Genomic DNA, 18,127 nt, shown 5'->3' with positions numbered 1-18,127 from the left:
GTCCATCTACAACACGCTGACTACCATCAGGACAGCAGCTAGTCCCCCCCCAGGCCATGGATACTCATGGCAGCGATCTGTGAGTCTTCTGGATTCCTTGGCAGGCACAGCTCAGGGTAGCTCAGACCTCCCTGGGACATCCACAGATAGCTGGGCATCTGCCTGTCTCAGAGCCTCGGGCTTCCATGGTCTGGGGCTTTGGCTGTTCCCAGGCTGGCACCAGCAACATGCAGCCTTCCTCTCTAGTAGTCCACCCAGACTGAGCTGGGCTGCTCCCTTTTATACAAGTACTGCATTTGGTGCATGCCCGGTAGGATAAAGGGGCGTGGCTTCCTCAGCCCACAATGAGGAGTTAACCCTTTCCCTTCCAGTGCGGGGTGAGTGTGCCCCATCACAGGATCACAGTGGGTCACAAGCTAAATATGGATCAACACTAGCCAAAAAAAAAAAAAGCTGCAAACATTTTGGGTTGAATTAGCAGGAATGTTGTAAGCAAGACATAAGACATAATTCTTCCGCTGCACTCCGCACTGATTAGGCCTCAGCTAGAGTATTGTGTTCAATTATGGGTGCTACATTTCAGGAAAGATGTGGACAAATTGGAGAAAGTCCAGAGGAGAGCAACAGTAAAAATGAAAGTTCGAAAAAACATGACCTATGAGGGAAGATTGTAAAAATTGTTTGTTTAGTTTGGAGAAGAGAAGACTGAGAAGGGACATGATAACAGTTTTCAAGTACATAAAAGTTGTTAAAAGGAGGAGGGTGAAAAATTGTTCTCCTTAACCTCTGAGGATAGGACAAGAAGCAATGGGCTTAAATTGCAGCAAGGGAGATTTAGGTTGGACATTAGGAAAAACTTCCTAGCACTGGAATAAATTGCCTATGGAATCTCCATCATCAGAGATTTTTCAGAGCAAGTTCAACAAACACCTGTCAGGGGTGGTCTAGATAAAACTTAGTCCTGCCATGACTGCAGGGGATTGGACTAGATCGGTGGTTTTCAAACTTTTTTTCTGGGGACCCAGTTGAAGAAAATTGCTGATGCTCGTGACCCAATGGAACTGGGGATGAGGGGTTTGGGGTGTGGGAGGTGCTCAGGGCTGGGACAGAGGGTTGGGGTGCGGGAGTAAGGGCTGCAGAGTGGGGCCGGGAATGAATGGCTCAGGGTGTGGGGAGGGGTCTCTGGGCTGGGGCAGGAGATTGGCGTGCAGGAGAGGGTCCGGGCTCTGGGCTGGGGGTGCAGGATCTGGGATGGGGCTGGGGATGAAAGCTTTGAGGTGCAAGAAGGTGTTCCGGGTTTGGGAGGCCTCAGGGCTGGGGCAGGGGATTGGGGCATGGGGCTGGGGTGCAGACTTACCTTCAGTGGCTCCCGGTCAGCTGTGCAGCAAGGGGGCAGAGGCAGGCTTCCCGTGTGTCCTGGCACGGTGGACCGCGCTGCACCTGAAGTGGCTGGCAGCAGTCCGGTTCCTAGACAGAGGTGCGCAAGCGGCTCTGCACAGCTCTCACCTGCAGGCTCCGCCCCCCCCAGCTCCCATTGGCCGGAGCCGGTGCTTGGGGCGGGGGCTGTGTGTGGAGCCCTGTGGGTCCCCGTGCCTAGAAGCCAGACCTGCTGCTGGCCACTTCCAGGGCACAGTGCGGTGTCAAACAGGTAGGCACTAGCCTGCCTTAGCTGAGTAGTATCACTGATGGGACTTTTAATGTCCCGGTCGATGGTGCTGACTAGAGCGACCCAGTGCCTGACATGCCACGACCCAATACTAGGTTGTAACCCGAATTTTGAAAAACACTGGACTAGATGACCTCTCGAGGTCCCTTCCAGTCCTACAATTCTATCACTCTATGATTCTATAATAATCAAATGATGTTACTAATAATATATTATTGCATGCTCCAATATAGAGGGTATGTGTGAAGATCTTCAAGTCCCATCAAAGTCCATCACATCTAAAAATCAGGCCCAGATCTGCCTTTATGTGCTAATGGGATGTCTGTGCATAAACTCTCCACATCTGAAGGGTGGCGGAGGCCAAAGAATTAAACAGCACGGAAGAAATGTCCGTTGACTATGTGGAATGGATCATTGTTCCATTTCCTTTTTGAATGAACAGGATTTAAATGCACAGAAGGAGAGGGAGTATATCTCGTTAAATGTCCAAAAGGAAGTTGGTAAGTTGGGGGAACAAATGTTTGGAGTCAAGGGGTCTCATGCTGGACATACATCTGGCATTCGACTGAAGCATTTTAACCCTGTCAGTTGGAGTGTATTTGCAAGCAAGTTAAACGCTGGTCATTATTACACGCTGTAGCTCCGCCATGCCCCAAACTGAAACATGTCTCTGTAAAGAAACATGTGGAGCCCTGGTCCATGACTAATGCTCCCAAACACGACACCAAGGCCCCTTTAACTAGTGAACATTCTTCATGAAATCAAGGTGGCCCACACAGGCATGGTAGTAAAAGACAGCTTTATTTCCTGGCCTGCATCACCTGACATATGTCAAGGTTACAAAAGGTTATACACCTCTGCCACATGACAGAAGTCAGCACCCACTGACTCCCGCAGCTACTATTACACTGAATACAGAGCTTCTTGCAATACAAATTGTTTACATCAGATATAAATACACATGACATTTTGAAGATATTCTCTTTGTTAGCCATCGACAACCAGTGGAGGAGGAGATTTCAGCAACAGTACTTGTCTTTCAGAGATTATGGATACAGTCAAAGAAACCCCAGAAACCAAAGGAAAATGGACACCATGGCGACACTGAAATGTATAGCCTTTTCACAAAGCTCTTTCTATTGAGCTTTTATTGACCTTTAGAGAATGTCTTCTGCTTTAAATTCCAGGCTTGATTATGTGGAATTTCCAGATGTCCCTATTATTATTATTTGTACTTTGGGGCTGAGATCCTGACCCTGCAAGCTGTCCATGTGCATAGCTCCCATTGACTTCACCAGAAGAATCGCGTGCAGAAGGCTTTAAGGAGCCAGCCCTACATTTTCAAACCTAGATGTCTGCAAAATATGTGCACTGTGAGGAATGCTGGAAAAGACCAATTCATGATGAAGGAAATAAAGTCCAGGCAAGCCTGACAGAAGAAATACACACATACTGCATCTACAAAAGAAGTGTTTAACCTCAGGCCAGGCCAGTGCATGCACGGGTACTGGTTTGTGTGTGAAATCTGAATGTGTACAATTACCCACTTTTCATGTGCATGCTTTCCTTAGGCACAATTCTCTGTGCTGTGCAGGTGCATTGTGGGAAGGGAGTTGGTGTAGGCAGCCATTCATCCCTGTTGCAGAAGTGTAACAGCTGGGGGGGAAACCTACCTAATGCTCAAGAGACTTTTAAGAGTGGGGCCTGGCTGGTGGTTCTCCACTACCCAATGGGGTGGGATCTGCTAGTTTGGGGGTTTGGTTAGGTGGTTAGGGAGTGTGGTTAGGTGCAGTCTGTAGTTTGCAGTGTGTGTTAGCAAGGGGTGCTGCACTGCTCCTTTTCACAGAAGTGGCAGTGTGCCCAGCACCACGCTCACCCTGCCCTGCGCCAGCAGGAGTCCTCCGGGAACAGCTGTATGGACAGCACCCAGGATGGCCAAATGTCATGCCTCGAGTGGGGCATGCACACATCTGGCAGACGGCGCACACCTTCATGCATTCATTCCCCTGGCAGTAAGTTGCAGTTCCTGTTGGCAGCTATAGGGTGGTGCAGGTTTCTTGCAGCGAGGCGGTTCTCTGCCACGACCTGCTGGCAGCAGATCCATACCCAGCCCCCCAGGAGGAAGTGGTGGTGGCAGCTGGGCGAGGGGAGGAGTGTGTATGCGTGTGTGTGTGTGTGAGCGCACAATGAAGGACGGGGCTGTAGAGGGCAGAATGGGGGGAGGCTAATGGAGTGCCACAGGTTCCCCCCAACAGTCTCCCCAGGCTCCAAACCCCTAATGCCCAGTCCCCCTTATTCCCCAACAGCCCCAATGATAGACTGCCACAGGCCCTCCCCCACCTCCTGCCAGACCCTCATTGTCCCCCAATAGCCCCAACCCCAGGTTGCCACAGGCACCCTGTTCCCACCCCTTGATATTCCATCACCTGTTGCTTAACAATCCCTCTTCCAGACTCTTCCCCCACTGCAACCCCCTGACTCCTTCCCGGACCTTGGCCTTCACTAAATCCCGCCAACCCCCCTTGCTCCTGAGGCATGCCAAGCATAGGCTCCTACCTCCCCCAGGCCTACCGCCACTTGACTGAGGTGGGGGAGCACCTTGAGGGGGAAATCCCTGACTTCTCCCCACAAGCAAGAAATGGGACACATAAAGCTGCACAAACTCCACTGCCCCATTCCTTTGCTTGGCTCCCTGTAGCAAGAGCAGGTTTTGACCCTAATTTGTAAATTTTGGCATGCAGTTCTCCTTTGTTGGCTCCTGTGCAGTTTGCTAGTGGAAATTCCAGTGGGTTCCATTAGAATCCTTTAACTAGTCTCAATTGGTTTCTACTGGTTTAAATTGCAGGACCAGTAATCCCAGAAACCAACAGACCAACAGATCCATTGCTCTGTTCCTCAAACCTAATTAGCCAGGTGGAACCCGTTGAAAATATTTCAAGTGACATTTCCACTAGGAGAATAATCACAGCAATGATCGTTTTCATTCGTGCTCTGGGACTTGCTGTTTCTCTGGGATGCTTTTTCATGCTTATGCTTTTTAAATGGTGCAACATAGAATGCAAATGATACAGCCACCAGCCAGCACTGTAATATTGAAATTGGGACTCTCATTTGCGCCGATGTTGTGAGTCAAACATTGCGATGGAATTTTTACAAAGGGTTGACTCGTTTTATGACACTGCACAATGAAAAAGGTAATTCATGCTCCAAGAAGGGTGTAAACCTACCCGCCTGCTGTGGGGTATAAACTGATTGCTGCAGGGGATCAGGAGTGAATTCAGCCCTTCCCAGGAACAGCATGACAGAATTTGAAAGAGGTAAAGTTCATCCCTGGGAAAAGGCCCTCAACATAATTTAAATCCTAAACATAGGTCTTAAATCATGCCTAGGGTTCTGCCCTGGGATGGATTTCAATCTAGATGCTTTATGGGGTTGTGGAGTTAGTTGTGGGGTTTGTTGTTGTTGTTGTTTCTTTCCTCTGAAGCCTTAAAGGAAAGGCAGATACAGATTAGTTGGACCAATGGTAGGATCTGCTATAACAAACCCTAATTTAATGCTGCATCATAAAATAAACTTAAACAAGGCTGACACATCTTCATATTTCAGTTCTGCTTTTCATCACCACTGATTTGCTGGAAGAGGGAGCAAATGTGGGAAACAGAGTTTCCAAGAAATCACATACACTTGGACAGCTTCTTTCCATGCCTGTCTGAAAGATAAGGAAACTGGTGATCCAACTGAATAATCTGAACTAAGCAATACAAATCCTTGCATGTTTATATATTATATAAAGTCATACAAATCCTCTCCTTATAGCTGAAATATTAAGGGTGTGTGTGTTGGGGGAGTTGGGGGGGGAGGATATTGTTTTGCTTTAGAGTGCCTTCCCTGAGGAAGTTCAGATATGTTTCAGAAACATCTGAATAGCTGCTAGTGACAAGTGGGTTAGATTTATTTTGTCCGGCTTCAGTTCGGTCACCTCAAACTGACAACTCTGCTTGGTGTCTTAAATCTTTGCTGTCTCTAGTAACGTGGAAAGGTCAGCAGAATCCGTGTTACTCAACAACAATATTCCTTCCCGAGACTGGAAGGCTTTCACCAACAAGAAGAGTGTTTATGGCCTTCTAAGTCCTCCTGCAGTTTGGTATCTTAATGTCACATTGCAGTGTGAAACAGTGAAAGAAAGACCACAACAGTAAGGGATTTGCTGCTAGTAAAACATCTATATTAAAATGCAAACAGAGTATTCCTGTTGTGAACTGTAATTAATGGACTTTCTTTTGTATTGGTACTAATGGCACTTTTCCAAAAAGAGCATAATGTTCTCGTGGAATAAATTCTAACACAATCGCTCCAAAGCTCGTATTAGAAAACAAGAGGCCAAGGGCAATAGTACCAGACAGCCCAGCAATATTCCACACTGGCTTACTGTAGCATGTCCCTCTAGTAGCTGGTTATATCTGTGTACTGTTTGTCGAAGGTAAGCTCAAAGGGCTGCCTATTGTGTTTGAGAAGGCAATGATCGCATTTGTACCTGAGCCCTTGGAGCTCTTGTTCATACTGATGATGTCCCCACTTGTCTGCTCAGGCTCTGACTTCCTGAAGATATTTTTCATGGTCAGCTGGAAGTTGTTGGTGACAAAGCAGTAGACAATGGGGTCCATGCAGCTGTTGAGGCTACTCAGAGTCACGGTCACATGGTAGACAATTAAGCTGACGTCACGGGGCATGTCTGGGTTGATGGAAATGGCCACCTGGCGCACATGGAAAGGTGTAAAGCAGATCATGAAGATGATGAGAACGGTGGTGAGGAGCTGAACGGCCCTCATTCGCCTCTCACGGCTCTGGTGCATGAGGCTGGGCTTGGACAGCGCACACATTATCCTGGTGGTGAAGAAGGTGATGATGATGAGCGGGAAGAAATACTCACAGACCATCACGGCAAAGATCTTGGCAAGGCAGCAGGATGCGAAGGTTATCGCCGTGGTCAGGATGGAGAAAGTGACCACAGTTGCAAAGACCCAGATGAAGACACAGATCCCCTTGGCACAGCTGGGGTTCCTCCACTTACGTGAGGCTTCTACCTGCACGATGGCCAGGTACCGGTCGATGCAGATGCATGTCAAGAAGAGAATGCTGCAGTACATGTTGACGAAGTAGCTGAAGATGTGAACAAAGGAACATTTCAGGCAATCCCCTGCAGTGTAGTACATGATGATTCGGGTGGGCAAGGAGAAGCCCACCAGTAGATCAGTAACTATCAGGTTGATGGTGTAGATGACAGAGGTGGTTTTTGTCTTGGTGCGGAAGCAGAATACGTAGAGAGCTAAGCTGTTCAGTACAACGCCCACCAGGAAAATGATGGCATTTACTGCCATCAGGGCTATCCACAGGCTGTAAAAATCTTGGTAAAGTTCTTGGTCCAGATGGATGAACTTGTTGAACAAGTTGTCCTCATCTGAGATGCTAGAGTTGGGCGCTCTCGTGGAGTTGAGAGGGTTAAGGGCCGGTACTCGTGTGGAGGAGGCGTGCATACTCAGTGCTCTGGGGACCTGGAAGAAGGAAGCAACAACAAAGAGACATTTACAGGCATGTGCAGGGGTTCACAGGATAGAACACTTGCAGCCACGTTATGAGGCATTTTGAACGCATTTACCAAGGGTTGTGGTGGATTCTCTATTAATCGCAATTTTAAAATCGAGATTGGGTGTGTTGCTAAAAGATCTGCTCTGGGAATTATCTGGGGGAAGTTCCATGGCCTGTGTTACACAGGAGGTCAGACTAGATGATCACAATGGTCCCTTCTGGCTTGGGAATCTATGGATAATTATATCTTCCCAGTGGCCTGCAGCCAGACCATCTCAGTCTGTGATCACATCACATCTCACAAGCTAAGCAGAGTCATGCTACTGCCCTGAACAGCTTATTTTAGATATGGCCCAACATGATGGGATAACAAACCACAAGGAGGAAAGATCTGTGGATGGACAAGAGGTACAGCAATAGGCAAAGCAAATGTAAGGTATGTCTACATTTGGAGCTGGGGGGAGTGGTGAATTCCAACTTGAGGAGACATACCCGGACTAAAAGAAAAGGAGTACTTGTGGCACCTTAGAGACTAACAAATTTATTAGAGCATAAGCTTTCGTGAGCTACAGCTCACTTCATCCGATGAAGTGAGCTGTAGCTCACGAAAGCTTATGCTCTAATAAATTTGTTAGTCTCTAAGGTGCCACAAGTACTCCTTTTCTTTTTGCAAATACAGACTAACACAACTGCTACTCTGATACCCGGACTAGTTGTCCTTGAGCTAGCAGACCCAAATACATGCCCATCAGAGACCCTAGGCATGTACTTGGGGCAACTATCTCCTCCTGCTGCTTGCACTGCCGGAGCTATGCTCTATTTTTAGCACACTGGCAGGATGAGAGCTAGTGCAGTTATGTCTCCTGGAGCTGGGAATCGTACCCCCAGCACCAAGTTCAGATGTACCTTTAGGCATGCACACATCTGTTCAGTTTTTAAAGAAGAGAAGATACAGATCTGTTGACTCACTTATTGCTGGGAGTCGATGAGAGGCACTACCTTTCAGCAGAGTTTCACAGGAATCATGAATAAGGACTGGGCAGACCAGAGCAGGGTGGCTTTGTTCCTTGCATACAGGTGGTATGATTGATGCCACTGGGCACAGAGATGAGCCAACCATGGTGGATAAATGGTCTCCAAATTCTTCATTCTCATTTAAAAATCTTCACTTAGCGGGCTGGAGAAAATCCTATTGCTCAGAAGCTTGGGACATGTAGAAATGCTATCTAGGCAAGAATTAGGCAGCTGGTGTGCTGACATCACAGCCTGTCATGCTGAGCAGTAGTGTCTGATTGTTTCCTTGTGCTTCCACTATTCATCTGTCTGTATTCACCTTGTGTCTCTTGTCTCATACTTACATTGCATAAGCTTTTTGGAGCAGGGACTCTTTGTTTGGTCTGTTTCAGAGTAGCAGCCCTGTTAGTTTGTATTCGCAAAAAGAAAAGGAGTACTTGTGGCACCTTAGACACTAACAAATGTATTTGAGCATAAGCTTTCATGAGCTACAGCTCACTTCATCAGGTGCATCTGATGAAGTGAGCTGTAGCTCACGAAAGCTTATGCTCAAATAAATTTGTTAGTCTCTAAGGTGCCACAAGTACTCCTTTTCTTTTTGTTTGTTCGGTGTTTGTCCAGTGCCTAAAATAATGGGGTCAATGACGGGGTACCCAGCACTATTCTCAAACAAATCCATAAGTAAATAATAATTATAATTAAAGTGCCAGACAAGCACAGCAGGTGGGCCTTGGGGCAGTGTGGAAACACTGGGCACATCAGCAGTAGTCTGGGGTAAGCTTCTAGCCCTCAAGCTTGTGAAGAAAAGATTGAAAATATGAAGTGGGCATAACCAAGACAGCAACATCTGTCTGAGTGTGCAAAGAGCCTGAAACACTTGCTCTGAGAGGTGTGAACTGTCCTATGAATTTCAATGGGGTGTTAACTACACCTGGAAGTGACAGCAACATCTGCCAGTGTGTACAAAGAAAGCAACATCTCCCTGAGCATACAAAGAGCCTACAATGGTTGCTCGGAGAGGTTTGAACTGTCCCATGGATATCAATGGGCCATTAACTACACCTGGAAGTAGCAGGGGCCCTGCCAATACTCCCCAAAGGGAGGATTGTATGTGGCAGAAGGAGAAAGTGCAGCATGCTCAGCTCATCCAGCCAGGCAGAGACAGCTCAGAGGCCAGCATGTAGATACTGGGACCCTCCCCACTGCCTGGTACCGTCTGAATGTAAGAAACCCTGTCCCTGCCTCGCTTCCTTCCTTTGCCACTCCAGATGGAGGGGTGAGGCCATGGAGAAGTGATGGTGCCACAGCCTGGGACTGAACAACAGGGAGGTTCTGTCTCTGCCTAGAGCTCTGTGTTGTCGTGGGGGTGGGTCATCTAGGGGTTAAGTGGGAGCAGAGAAGTGAGCTTTGGCAGTGATGCTGTAGGGTTGAACTATGACCAAGCTTGAATGCCCATTAAGAACATTTCACTTTCACAACGGGCCATAGGAGAAACTCATTCCACTTGGATAAGTCTTTCTGTGAACACCTTAGCACGGATATGGCCAATGGCTGCCCCTGTGAGTCAGCAAGCCATGTAAGGGCATGTGACATGCCCCTGAGACCCTGGACTCCATCTTGTGCCAGTAATTTCCCACAAACTGGGCTGTGAGCTTTGTTTGGGACTGTACATTTCCAGGCACATGACAAAGGGTATCAAAGACCCCTGAAATGACTCCATTTTTCCTTCTCTGATTCTCTGGACTGTGAATTTACAACTAAAAGGAGTATATTGGACTATGGACTGAGGAACTTCCAATCTTTTGGAAGTTACCAAAGGCTTCACAAGCCAGCAGTCTGTAACATCACTGCTACAAACCTGCTATAAGAGCATTGCCATTATTGTAGGTATATGATTCTATTAACCATTTTAACTCTCTTCCTCTTTTCTTTATTAATAAACCACTAGATTTTAGTTACTAAAGGATTGGCAGCAGTGTGGATCTTGTATATTGACCTGGCTATGTGGTCTGATCTCTTTGTCCGATGAAATTGGATTTCAGGAACCACTCATCACAAAGTCCAGGGGTGCAATAAGGGCTGGAATGCCGAAGGAGGCGGCATATTTTGCTTCTTGTTAACCAGTGTGGGGAGACCAAAATTTACTTTTATTACTGGCTTGATACAATCTAATGATTATTTAATCTGCAGAAGAGAAGAATGAGGGGGGATTTGATAGCTGCTTTCAACTACCTGAAAGGGGGTTCCAAAGAGGATGGATCTAGACTGTTCTCAGTGGTGGCAGATGACGGAACGAGGAGTAATGGTCTCAAGTTGAAGTAGGGGAGGTTTAGGTTGGGTATTAGGAAAAACTTTTTCACTAGGAGGGTGGTGAAGCACTGGAATAGGTTACCTAGGGAGGTGGTGGAATCTCCTTCCTTTGAAGTTTTTAAGATCAGGCTTGACAAAGCCCCGGCTGGGATGATTTAGTTGGGAACTGGTCTTGCTTTGAGCAGGGGATTGGACTAGACACCTCCTGAATATCCAACCCAGAGATTCTATGATTCTATGATAGAATAACCACCAGTTTGAGGTGAGCCTGCCCTGTTTCTCAGCCGTTTGTCCTGAATCTGCTATTCTCAGCTGCGACTCACTGAGGCACGGGGACAGGTGGGAACAGGGAGAAGTGCCCTGTTGAGTGTGCCTCAGGCTGAGGCTTGCTTTGAGTGTCTGCTGGTGCTCTGATCTGTGACTGGGGTGGGCAGATAGAGGCAGTGGGGAGCTGGAGCCGGTTCTCACCGGGTTCGTGCGAACTGGTTGTTAATTTTGAAGCAGGTTTCAGAGTAGCAGCCGTGTTAGTCTGTATTCGCAAAAAGGAAAGGAGTACTTGTGGCACCTTAGAGACTAACAAATGTATTAGAGCATAAGCTTTCGTGAGCTACAGCTCACTTCATCGGTCGCATCCGATGAAGTGAGCTGTAGCTCACGAAAGCTTATGCTCTAATACATTTGTTAGTCTCTAAGGTGCCACAAGTACTCCTTTTAATTTTGAAGCAGTTTTAGATCCGGTTGTTCACCCGCTGCCCTGCAGGGGGCGCTGAGGCTTTGCTGGGCTCCGGCCGGGAAGTGATGTGATTCCTCCTCCGGCCGCCGGGGGCGCTGCGCTGCGGGAGCCACGTGGGCTGCTGCCGGGCCCTGGGCACGAGCCCTGGTGCTGCTGCTGCTCCCCTGGCCCCGGGGCTCCCGCTGCTGCCTGGTGGGTCCCCGGCTGCTCCGCTGGGCCTGGGCTGCGTCCTGCTGCTGCTCTCCCCGTGAGCACCCAGCACCCTGCCCGCAGCCAGCCCCTGCCACAGCCCCTGCCTCCAGCCTCCCCTACCCTGCCTCCAGCCACCCCTGCACCCCCTGCCTGCAGCCAGCCCCTGCCTCCAGTCCCTGCCCTGCCCACAGCCACCCCCTGCCTCCAGCCAGCCCCTGTCTCAAGCCACCCCCCGCCCTGCCCACAGTCAGCCCTTGCCTCCAGCCCCTGCCCTGCCTCCAGCCACCCCCACACCCCCTGCCTGCAGCCAGCCCCTGTTGCACCCCCTGCCCTCCCCGCAGCCAGCCCCTGCCTCCAGCCACCCCCTGCCCTGCCCGCAGCCACCCCCGCACCCTCTGCCTGCAGCCAGCCCCTGCCACACCGCCTGCCCTGCCCGCAGCCAGCCCCTGCCTCCAGCCCCTTCCCTGCCTCCAGCCATCCCTGCACCCTCTGCCTGCAGCCAGCCCGTCTCCAGCCACCCTCTGCCCTGTCTCCAGCCACCCCGTAGCTCCTGCCCGCACCCAGCCCCTGCCACACCCTCTTACCTGCCCACAGCCAGCCCGTCTCCAGCCACCCCCACACCACCTGCCTGCAGCCAGCCCCTGCCGCACCCCCTGCCCTGCCCGCAGCCAGCCCCTGTCTCCAGCTACCCCCATGCTCCCTGCCTGCAGCCAGCCCCTGCCTCCAGCCACCCTCTGCCCTGCCTGCAGCAAGCCCCTGCCACACCCTCGGCACCCACTGCTCGCACCAGCCCCTGTCTCCAGCCACCCCTGCACCCCCTGCCCGCAACCAGCCCCAGCTGCATGCATCCCCTGCCTTGCCTGCAGCCAGCCCATGTCTCCAGCCACCCCTGCACACCCTACCCGCAGCCAGCCCATCTCCCGCCACCCCTGCACCACGCACCCCCTGCCCTGCCCGCATCTGCCCGCACTAGCCCCTGCTGTACCCCCTGCCCTGCCCGCAACCAGCCCGTCTCCAGCCACCCCCGCACTCCTGCCTGCAGCAGCCCCTGCTGCACCCCCTGCCTGCAGCCAGCCCATCTCCAGCCCCTGCCGCACTCACCCCCTGCCCTGCCCGCAGCCAGCCCCTGCCGCACGCACCCCCTGCCCTGTCTCCAGCCAGCCCTGCACCCCCTGCCTGCAGCCAGCCCCTGCCGCACCCCCTGCCCTATATCCAGCCAGCCCCTGCCGCATGCACCCCCTGCCCTGCCCGCAGCCAGCCCCTGCCGCATGTACCCCCTGCCCTGCCCGCAGCCTGCCCCTGTCTCCAGACAGCCCCACACCCCCTTGCCTCCAGCCAACCCCGCACCCTCCTGTCTCCAGCCAGCTCCGCGCCCCCTGCCTCCAGCTAGCCCTGCCCCACGCCCCTGTCTGCAGCTGCCCCCACGTCCACTGGTGTCCTGCAATTCCCAGGACAGTAACCCTGCACACCTGCTTCAATGAGGGGGACAGGGAGCAGCTGGGACCCACACATGTGCACACCCTAGGGTGACCAGACAGCAAGTGTGAAAAATCAGGACAGGGATTGGGGGGTAATAAGAGCCTATATAAGAAAAAGACCCCAAAATTGGGACTGTCCCTATAAAATCGGGACATCTGGTCACCCTAGCACACCCCCAGGGAGTGGTGGGGACTCACACATGTGAAACGGAGCTCATCTCTAGTTCAGGCCCATCTTTTTAAAAAAGAACTTTAGGCAGGGTTAACATACATCTGTATTTTCCCGGACAGGTCAGGCTTTTTGGTTCTTAAATCGCCGTCCAGGAGGAATTTTTAAAATTTTAATTTTAATTTTATTTTTTTTTAATTTTTAAAATTAAAATTAAAATTTTAAAAATTCCTCCTGAGAAAATACAGACATATGGTAACCCTGTTGGTACAAAAAATACATACTGGGGCACATCCCTTAAATCAGAACTTTTTATAGGGGACCGGTTGTTAAGATTTTGGCAGCTCATCACTGGATGAGGGTCTGCGTTCTTCAGATACAGTCAGATAGTTTCCAGACAGTTACCTTCGCCATAAAAGTAAGGAACAGTTTCATTTTACAGCCAAGACTCAGTCGGCTGTGTAGCAGCTTCTAGAGCTTTGTAGACATTGCAACATCAAGCTCGAGATTCCAAACCAAGCTGCTGCTGCCGGGGTCCGACAGTTTAATTTTCAAATCATTCCCGGCTTACCTACTATTTTAAACATATTGGTATAAAAACTACATACATGGAAACTTGGCTGATTGAAATAAGTGGTTTGAAAAACATCTGGAATACCTCAAATCAGCCTTTGGGACCTGCGGGTTAAACCCCCATCCTCCCTGCCCCCGAGAGCATCAGCCGAGATAATACTGAAAGCCCGGGGCCAAACGAGCTTAAAGCACATGAGATCAATGAATAAACTTAGTAATATGAGAAACTTAGATGTAAACAGAATTAACAGAACTTGAAATATCCTTGGAGTTCCTGTCAGAGAAGGTGAAACGTCCTGTGCAATCTGCAGAAAGCCTAGGAAGGTTTCTAGAAAGGCCAGTGCTCTTCTAAGTGAGCGTCGGAGCATTTGAAGAGATTCTCTACATGTGCTCAACCACTCTGCTGCTCATGAGAAATTCTTGGAAACAGAATGAGCGTCGCTTTGCCCGCAAGACGCTCCTGTTAATAGTTACCCCTGTAAAATGCAACCTAACGAGCAGAGCGGGTTGAAAATTCGCCAGGGGAACAGGTTTCCATCTGGGAATACTGATTAGCTACAGTGCTTTGCTTCAATTTCAGTAAAGCGGCGGGCTGCTGGGGATCCCAGGCTTCTAGGTTCCCAGCTCTTTGGCAGCCTATCTGGTGGTCTGATGGGGAGCTGGGAACCTGGAAGTCCTGGGGACACTGGCTCCCAAGCTCCCTGGATTGTGGTTCTGGGGCAGCATGGAATTCCTGGGCTTCTAGAGTCAGCCCCTGAGGCAGAAGACCCTTGAACTGGAGATTTCAGGGTCTGTGGCTCTGGGGTAGCCCATGAAGGGCATGGTCCTGGAGCTGGGGTTTCCAGGGGTCTCAAGGTTCGCAGCTCTGGGGAAGTCATGGAGAATTTCAAAATTGTTGGGTTTTGTTCCAAATCGCGGCAAAACCAAATCTGAAATATCAAAATGCTTCATGAAACAGAATCCCCTTTCTCTGCCCTGCCCTGATAAGGAGAGCCACAAGTTTGCTGCTTTGTCTGACCCTCCCCTCCATAATTTCCTGCCACTGTGAAAATTTAAATAATTAAAAAGATTAAAAAAAATGCTTTAAAATGAACATTGATATTATCTGTTGAAATGGTAAAAAAACGGAAATCCAATTCTGCCCCGCCTCAATCTGAGAGTTTCTACCTGAGTCTGAAATACAGAATAACACAGTCTCTATTCCACCTCTCAAGCTCGAACTGAGGGTGGCAATGGCATTTTAATTTATATTAAAGTTAGGACAGAATTAAACATATGAGACCAAAGGCCTAATCCCCCATGAAAGTCAAAGAAACACTCCCGCTGGTGTCCCCAAGTAAGAGTCAGATACAATGCAAATGAGAATAAAAATGAAAAACACACCGAAACAGTAATCCAAATCAGAGAAAGCAGAACGCTGGAGATAGACGCCTTTAGACAATCACGGCACCAAAAATATTTCATTGTAATTTACATCAGGCAGTGAGAACAAAGCCTGGGAATTGAGACAACCAAATTTGAATTGTTAGCTGCCCTTGGTCATGTGATCCAATTTGCTCTTTGTCTATCATCGTCTCTACGCATCCAGTTTAGTTTTAAATGTCCCAAGTTATGAGCTTCCACTACTTCTCCTGTGTGATTTTTCTTCTTCTGGCATAGGAATTTCCAATGTTCACCCTACATTTTCCTTTGCTCCAGTTCAGTTCAAGTTAGCAACTTGAGCAAAATATGCTGTAAACATGCCTCATTATCCCTATAATTGAGAGTGTCATAGGTATGCATGGTGCTTTACAGGCAAATAAAATGGACATGCCCCGGCCTCAAGGAATATTGTTCATATACTGTGGATACTTGAGGCAAACCATATGGCTTGTTCACCTAGCCCCAGTTTAAAGTGAAGCACGGTCTTGGCCTTTGCAGACCTAGCATCCAAAAGGTGGTAGGTAACCCTTTGTCTGTCAAACTGAATTTACAGTGTTGGATTTTTCTAAGGGAGAGGCCAAAATGGTTGGTTTAGATCTGTTCACCCTGCCTCCATGGAAAAGGGAAGGATCTGTGTCAGAGAAAATTAGATACAGGATGGCATGGAGTTGGCTTCTATTTGGTGTCCCTTGTGCCTGTACCAATGTCTCAGTAACAAAGCCCAAAAGGTTATGCTAAAGCAGGGGTGGCCAACCTGGGGCTCCGGAGCCACATGCGGCTCTTCAGAATTTAATATGTGGCTCCTTGTCTAGGCACTGACTCCAGGGCTGGAGCTACAGGCGCCAACTTTCCAATGTGCCGGGGGGTGCTCATTGCTCAACCCCTGGCTCTGCCACAGGCCCTGCCCCCACTCCACCCCTTCCCACCCCCTCCCCTGAGCCTGCCATGCCCTCACTCCTCTCCCCCACCCCCAGAGCCTCCTCCATGCCACAAAACAGCTGATCAGGAAGTGCGGGGAGGGACGGGGAGGCACTGATCGGTGGGGCTGCTGGTGGGTGGGAGACACTGGGAGCAGGGGCGGGGAGGAGCTGATGGGGGGCTGCTGACGTATTACAGTGGCTCTTTGGCAATGTACTTTGGTAAATTCTGGCTCCTTCTCCGGCTCAGGTTGGCCATCCCTACATTAAAGGTTTCCTCACTAGCGGGCAATGCAAAAGCCGCAAGTTGGGCCCCATGCAAAAGAGAGCTTGCGCCTTCTCCAGATCAGATTTGAAATCGTTACAGAAGAGTTGTAATATAAGGTGAGTGGACTTTTGTTGTTGGGTCACATTCTATTATTTTTCTACCCCTCGCTTGGTAATATGCATTAGGGATTGGGGAGCTGGTAGGGCAAAAACTAAAAACCCTCCACCCATATTTTAAAAATGAGATGGCTCTGGACCAAAATCCCAGTTAATATTACTTAGTACTTTTCAGCTGTAGAGCTCCGAGGGCTTGACAAAAGGTATATTGTCCTCTTCTGTAAAATGGGGATATGGAGGCACAGAGGGGCAAAGGCCCAGATTTCTGTAGGGGTTTAAGCATTGCTGCACTCAACTTTGTAATGCCTACCTGATTTAGGAGTCTAAGTCTAATTTTTCACAAGTGATTTAGGAACATAGGAACCTAAGTCCCATTGGTTGCCAATGGGATTTTGGCTCCTAAGTGCCTATATCCCTTTTGAAAATGAGACTTAAGCACCTAACTCAGTTGGGCACTGCAATGCTGAGTGCAGCAATCTCTAAACACCTTTAGCAATCTAGTCCAAAGTGACTTGCTGAAGGGCAAAGAGAAAGTCAGCGGCAGAGTCAAGATTCTCCAGAGGTCTCCCAGGTCTCCTTATTCCAAATCGGGTGCACTTTTCACAGGACCATGTTACCTCTCTGGCACAAGCACCCCTGACATGCTGGGACAGTTTGCAACTGGACTGCGTCAGATCTTCACTGCTCAGATCTATGTCTTTTTTTATCCAATTATTTTCATTTGCGTGTCGCAGTGACAACAGAGTGGAAGTACCATAATATCATGAAAAAGCTTCTTCTCCCCCAAAATTCCTACCCATTTCTGCAGACCTAATCATCGTCTAAGTATCTGGTTTCAGCCTAACTGTTCAGTTATCTACACCACTGTCAGATACTTTATTATCAAAGGCCAGATTCAACACCTGAGGTTGTGAGGATCTGTATCTGTTTCTTTTTGGGGTTGGGGTGGGGAGAGCGAGCTCCCCTGGTCCCAGAGCTGCAGCAGGGGCACAGAACCTGCCCCTCCAAAAACAGTGACATTTAAATTCCTGCACATACCCCTGGTTTCTTTAAATCTGTAGCAGGCAGCTAGGCGGGATGGTTGGGAAAGGGAGAAAACAAAGGCTTAGAGTTGCTATTGTTTTCCTTATTCTGATCAAGCTCCTTGTTCAGTGTTAGAAGAGCAACTCTCTTTGCGATTCTTTATCCTTGACCCATGCCATGGGCTGATTCCATCCAGGGCTGGCTGTAGGCACCAGCAAAGCAAGCACGTGCTTGGGGCGGCACATTTCCAGGGGCGGCGTTCCGGCCAGCCTTTCTTTTCGGGGCAGTTGCGCTCTCGGAGCTGCGCCACTTCGACGGGGTGAGGGAGCCACGCCCCCGGCCGCAGCGGGAAGAGGAAGCCCCACCCCAGGATGCTGAGCTGCCAGGGCCCAGCCACTACCTGGGGAAGAGAGGGCGAGTTCTGCCGGGGAGCCGGGGCTGCGCTACCTTGTGCCACCCCTTATATCGGAGCTTCTCTGCACGGCTGGGCGGGGGAGGCGGGAAAGCCCCTGCAGGCGCTGGGAGAAGGTGACATTGCTCCCTCCACTTCCAGTGCCGCCTGCGAGCCCTAGCCCCACCTGAGCTTGGGGCGGCAAATTTTTTGCTTGGGGCGGCAAAAACCCTAGAGCCGGCCCTGATTCCATGAGGATTTGTGCCAGA

General features: G+C 49.8%; 1 protein-coding gene across 2 annotated transcripts in view; it reads right to left on the bottom strand.

Annotated features, from left to right (window-relative positions):
- Window positions 1–4,717: 4,717 nt before the first annotated feature.
- Window positions 4,718–18,127, bottom strand: part of GPR20 (G protein-coupled receptor 20) — a 35,070-nt gene continuing 21,660 nt past the window's right edge. For both annotated transcript variants that reach the window (XM_043507278.1, XM_038391598.2), the window contains exon 2: window positions 4,718–7,218. In XM_043507278.1, the coding sequence (XP_043363213.1) occupies window positions 6,121–7,200 (1,080 nt within the window). In that variant the 5' untranslated portion in view covers window positions 7,201–7,218 and the 3' untranslated portion in view covers window positions 4,718–6,120. The remainder of the gene's footprint in view (window positions 7,219–18,127) is intronic.

This window comes from Dermochelys coriacea, chromosome 2 (assembly GCF_009764565.3).
Source record: "Dermochelys coriacea isolate rDerCor1 chromosome 2, rDerCor1.pri.v4, whole genome shotgun sequence".
Taxonomy (NCBI): domain Eukaryota; kingdom Metazoa; phylum Chordata; order Testudines; family Dermochelyidae; genus Dermochelys; species Dermochelys coriacea.
The sequence above is the reverse complement of the archived record's forward strand: the minus strand, read 5'-3'. Positions and strand labels throughout refer to the sequence as shown.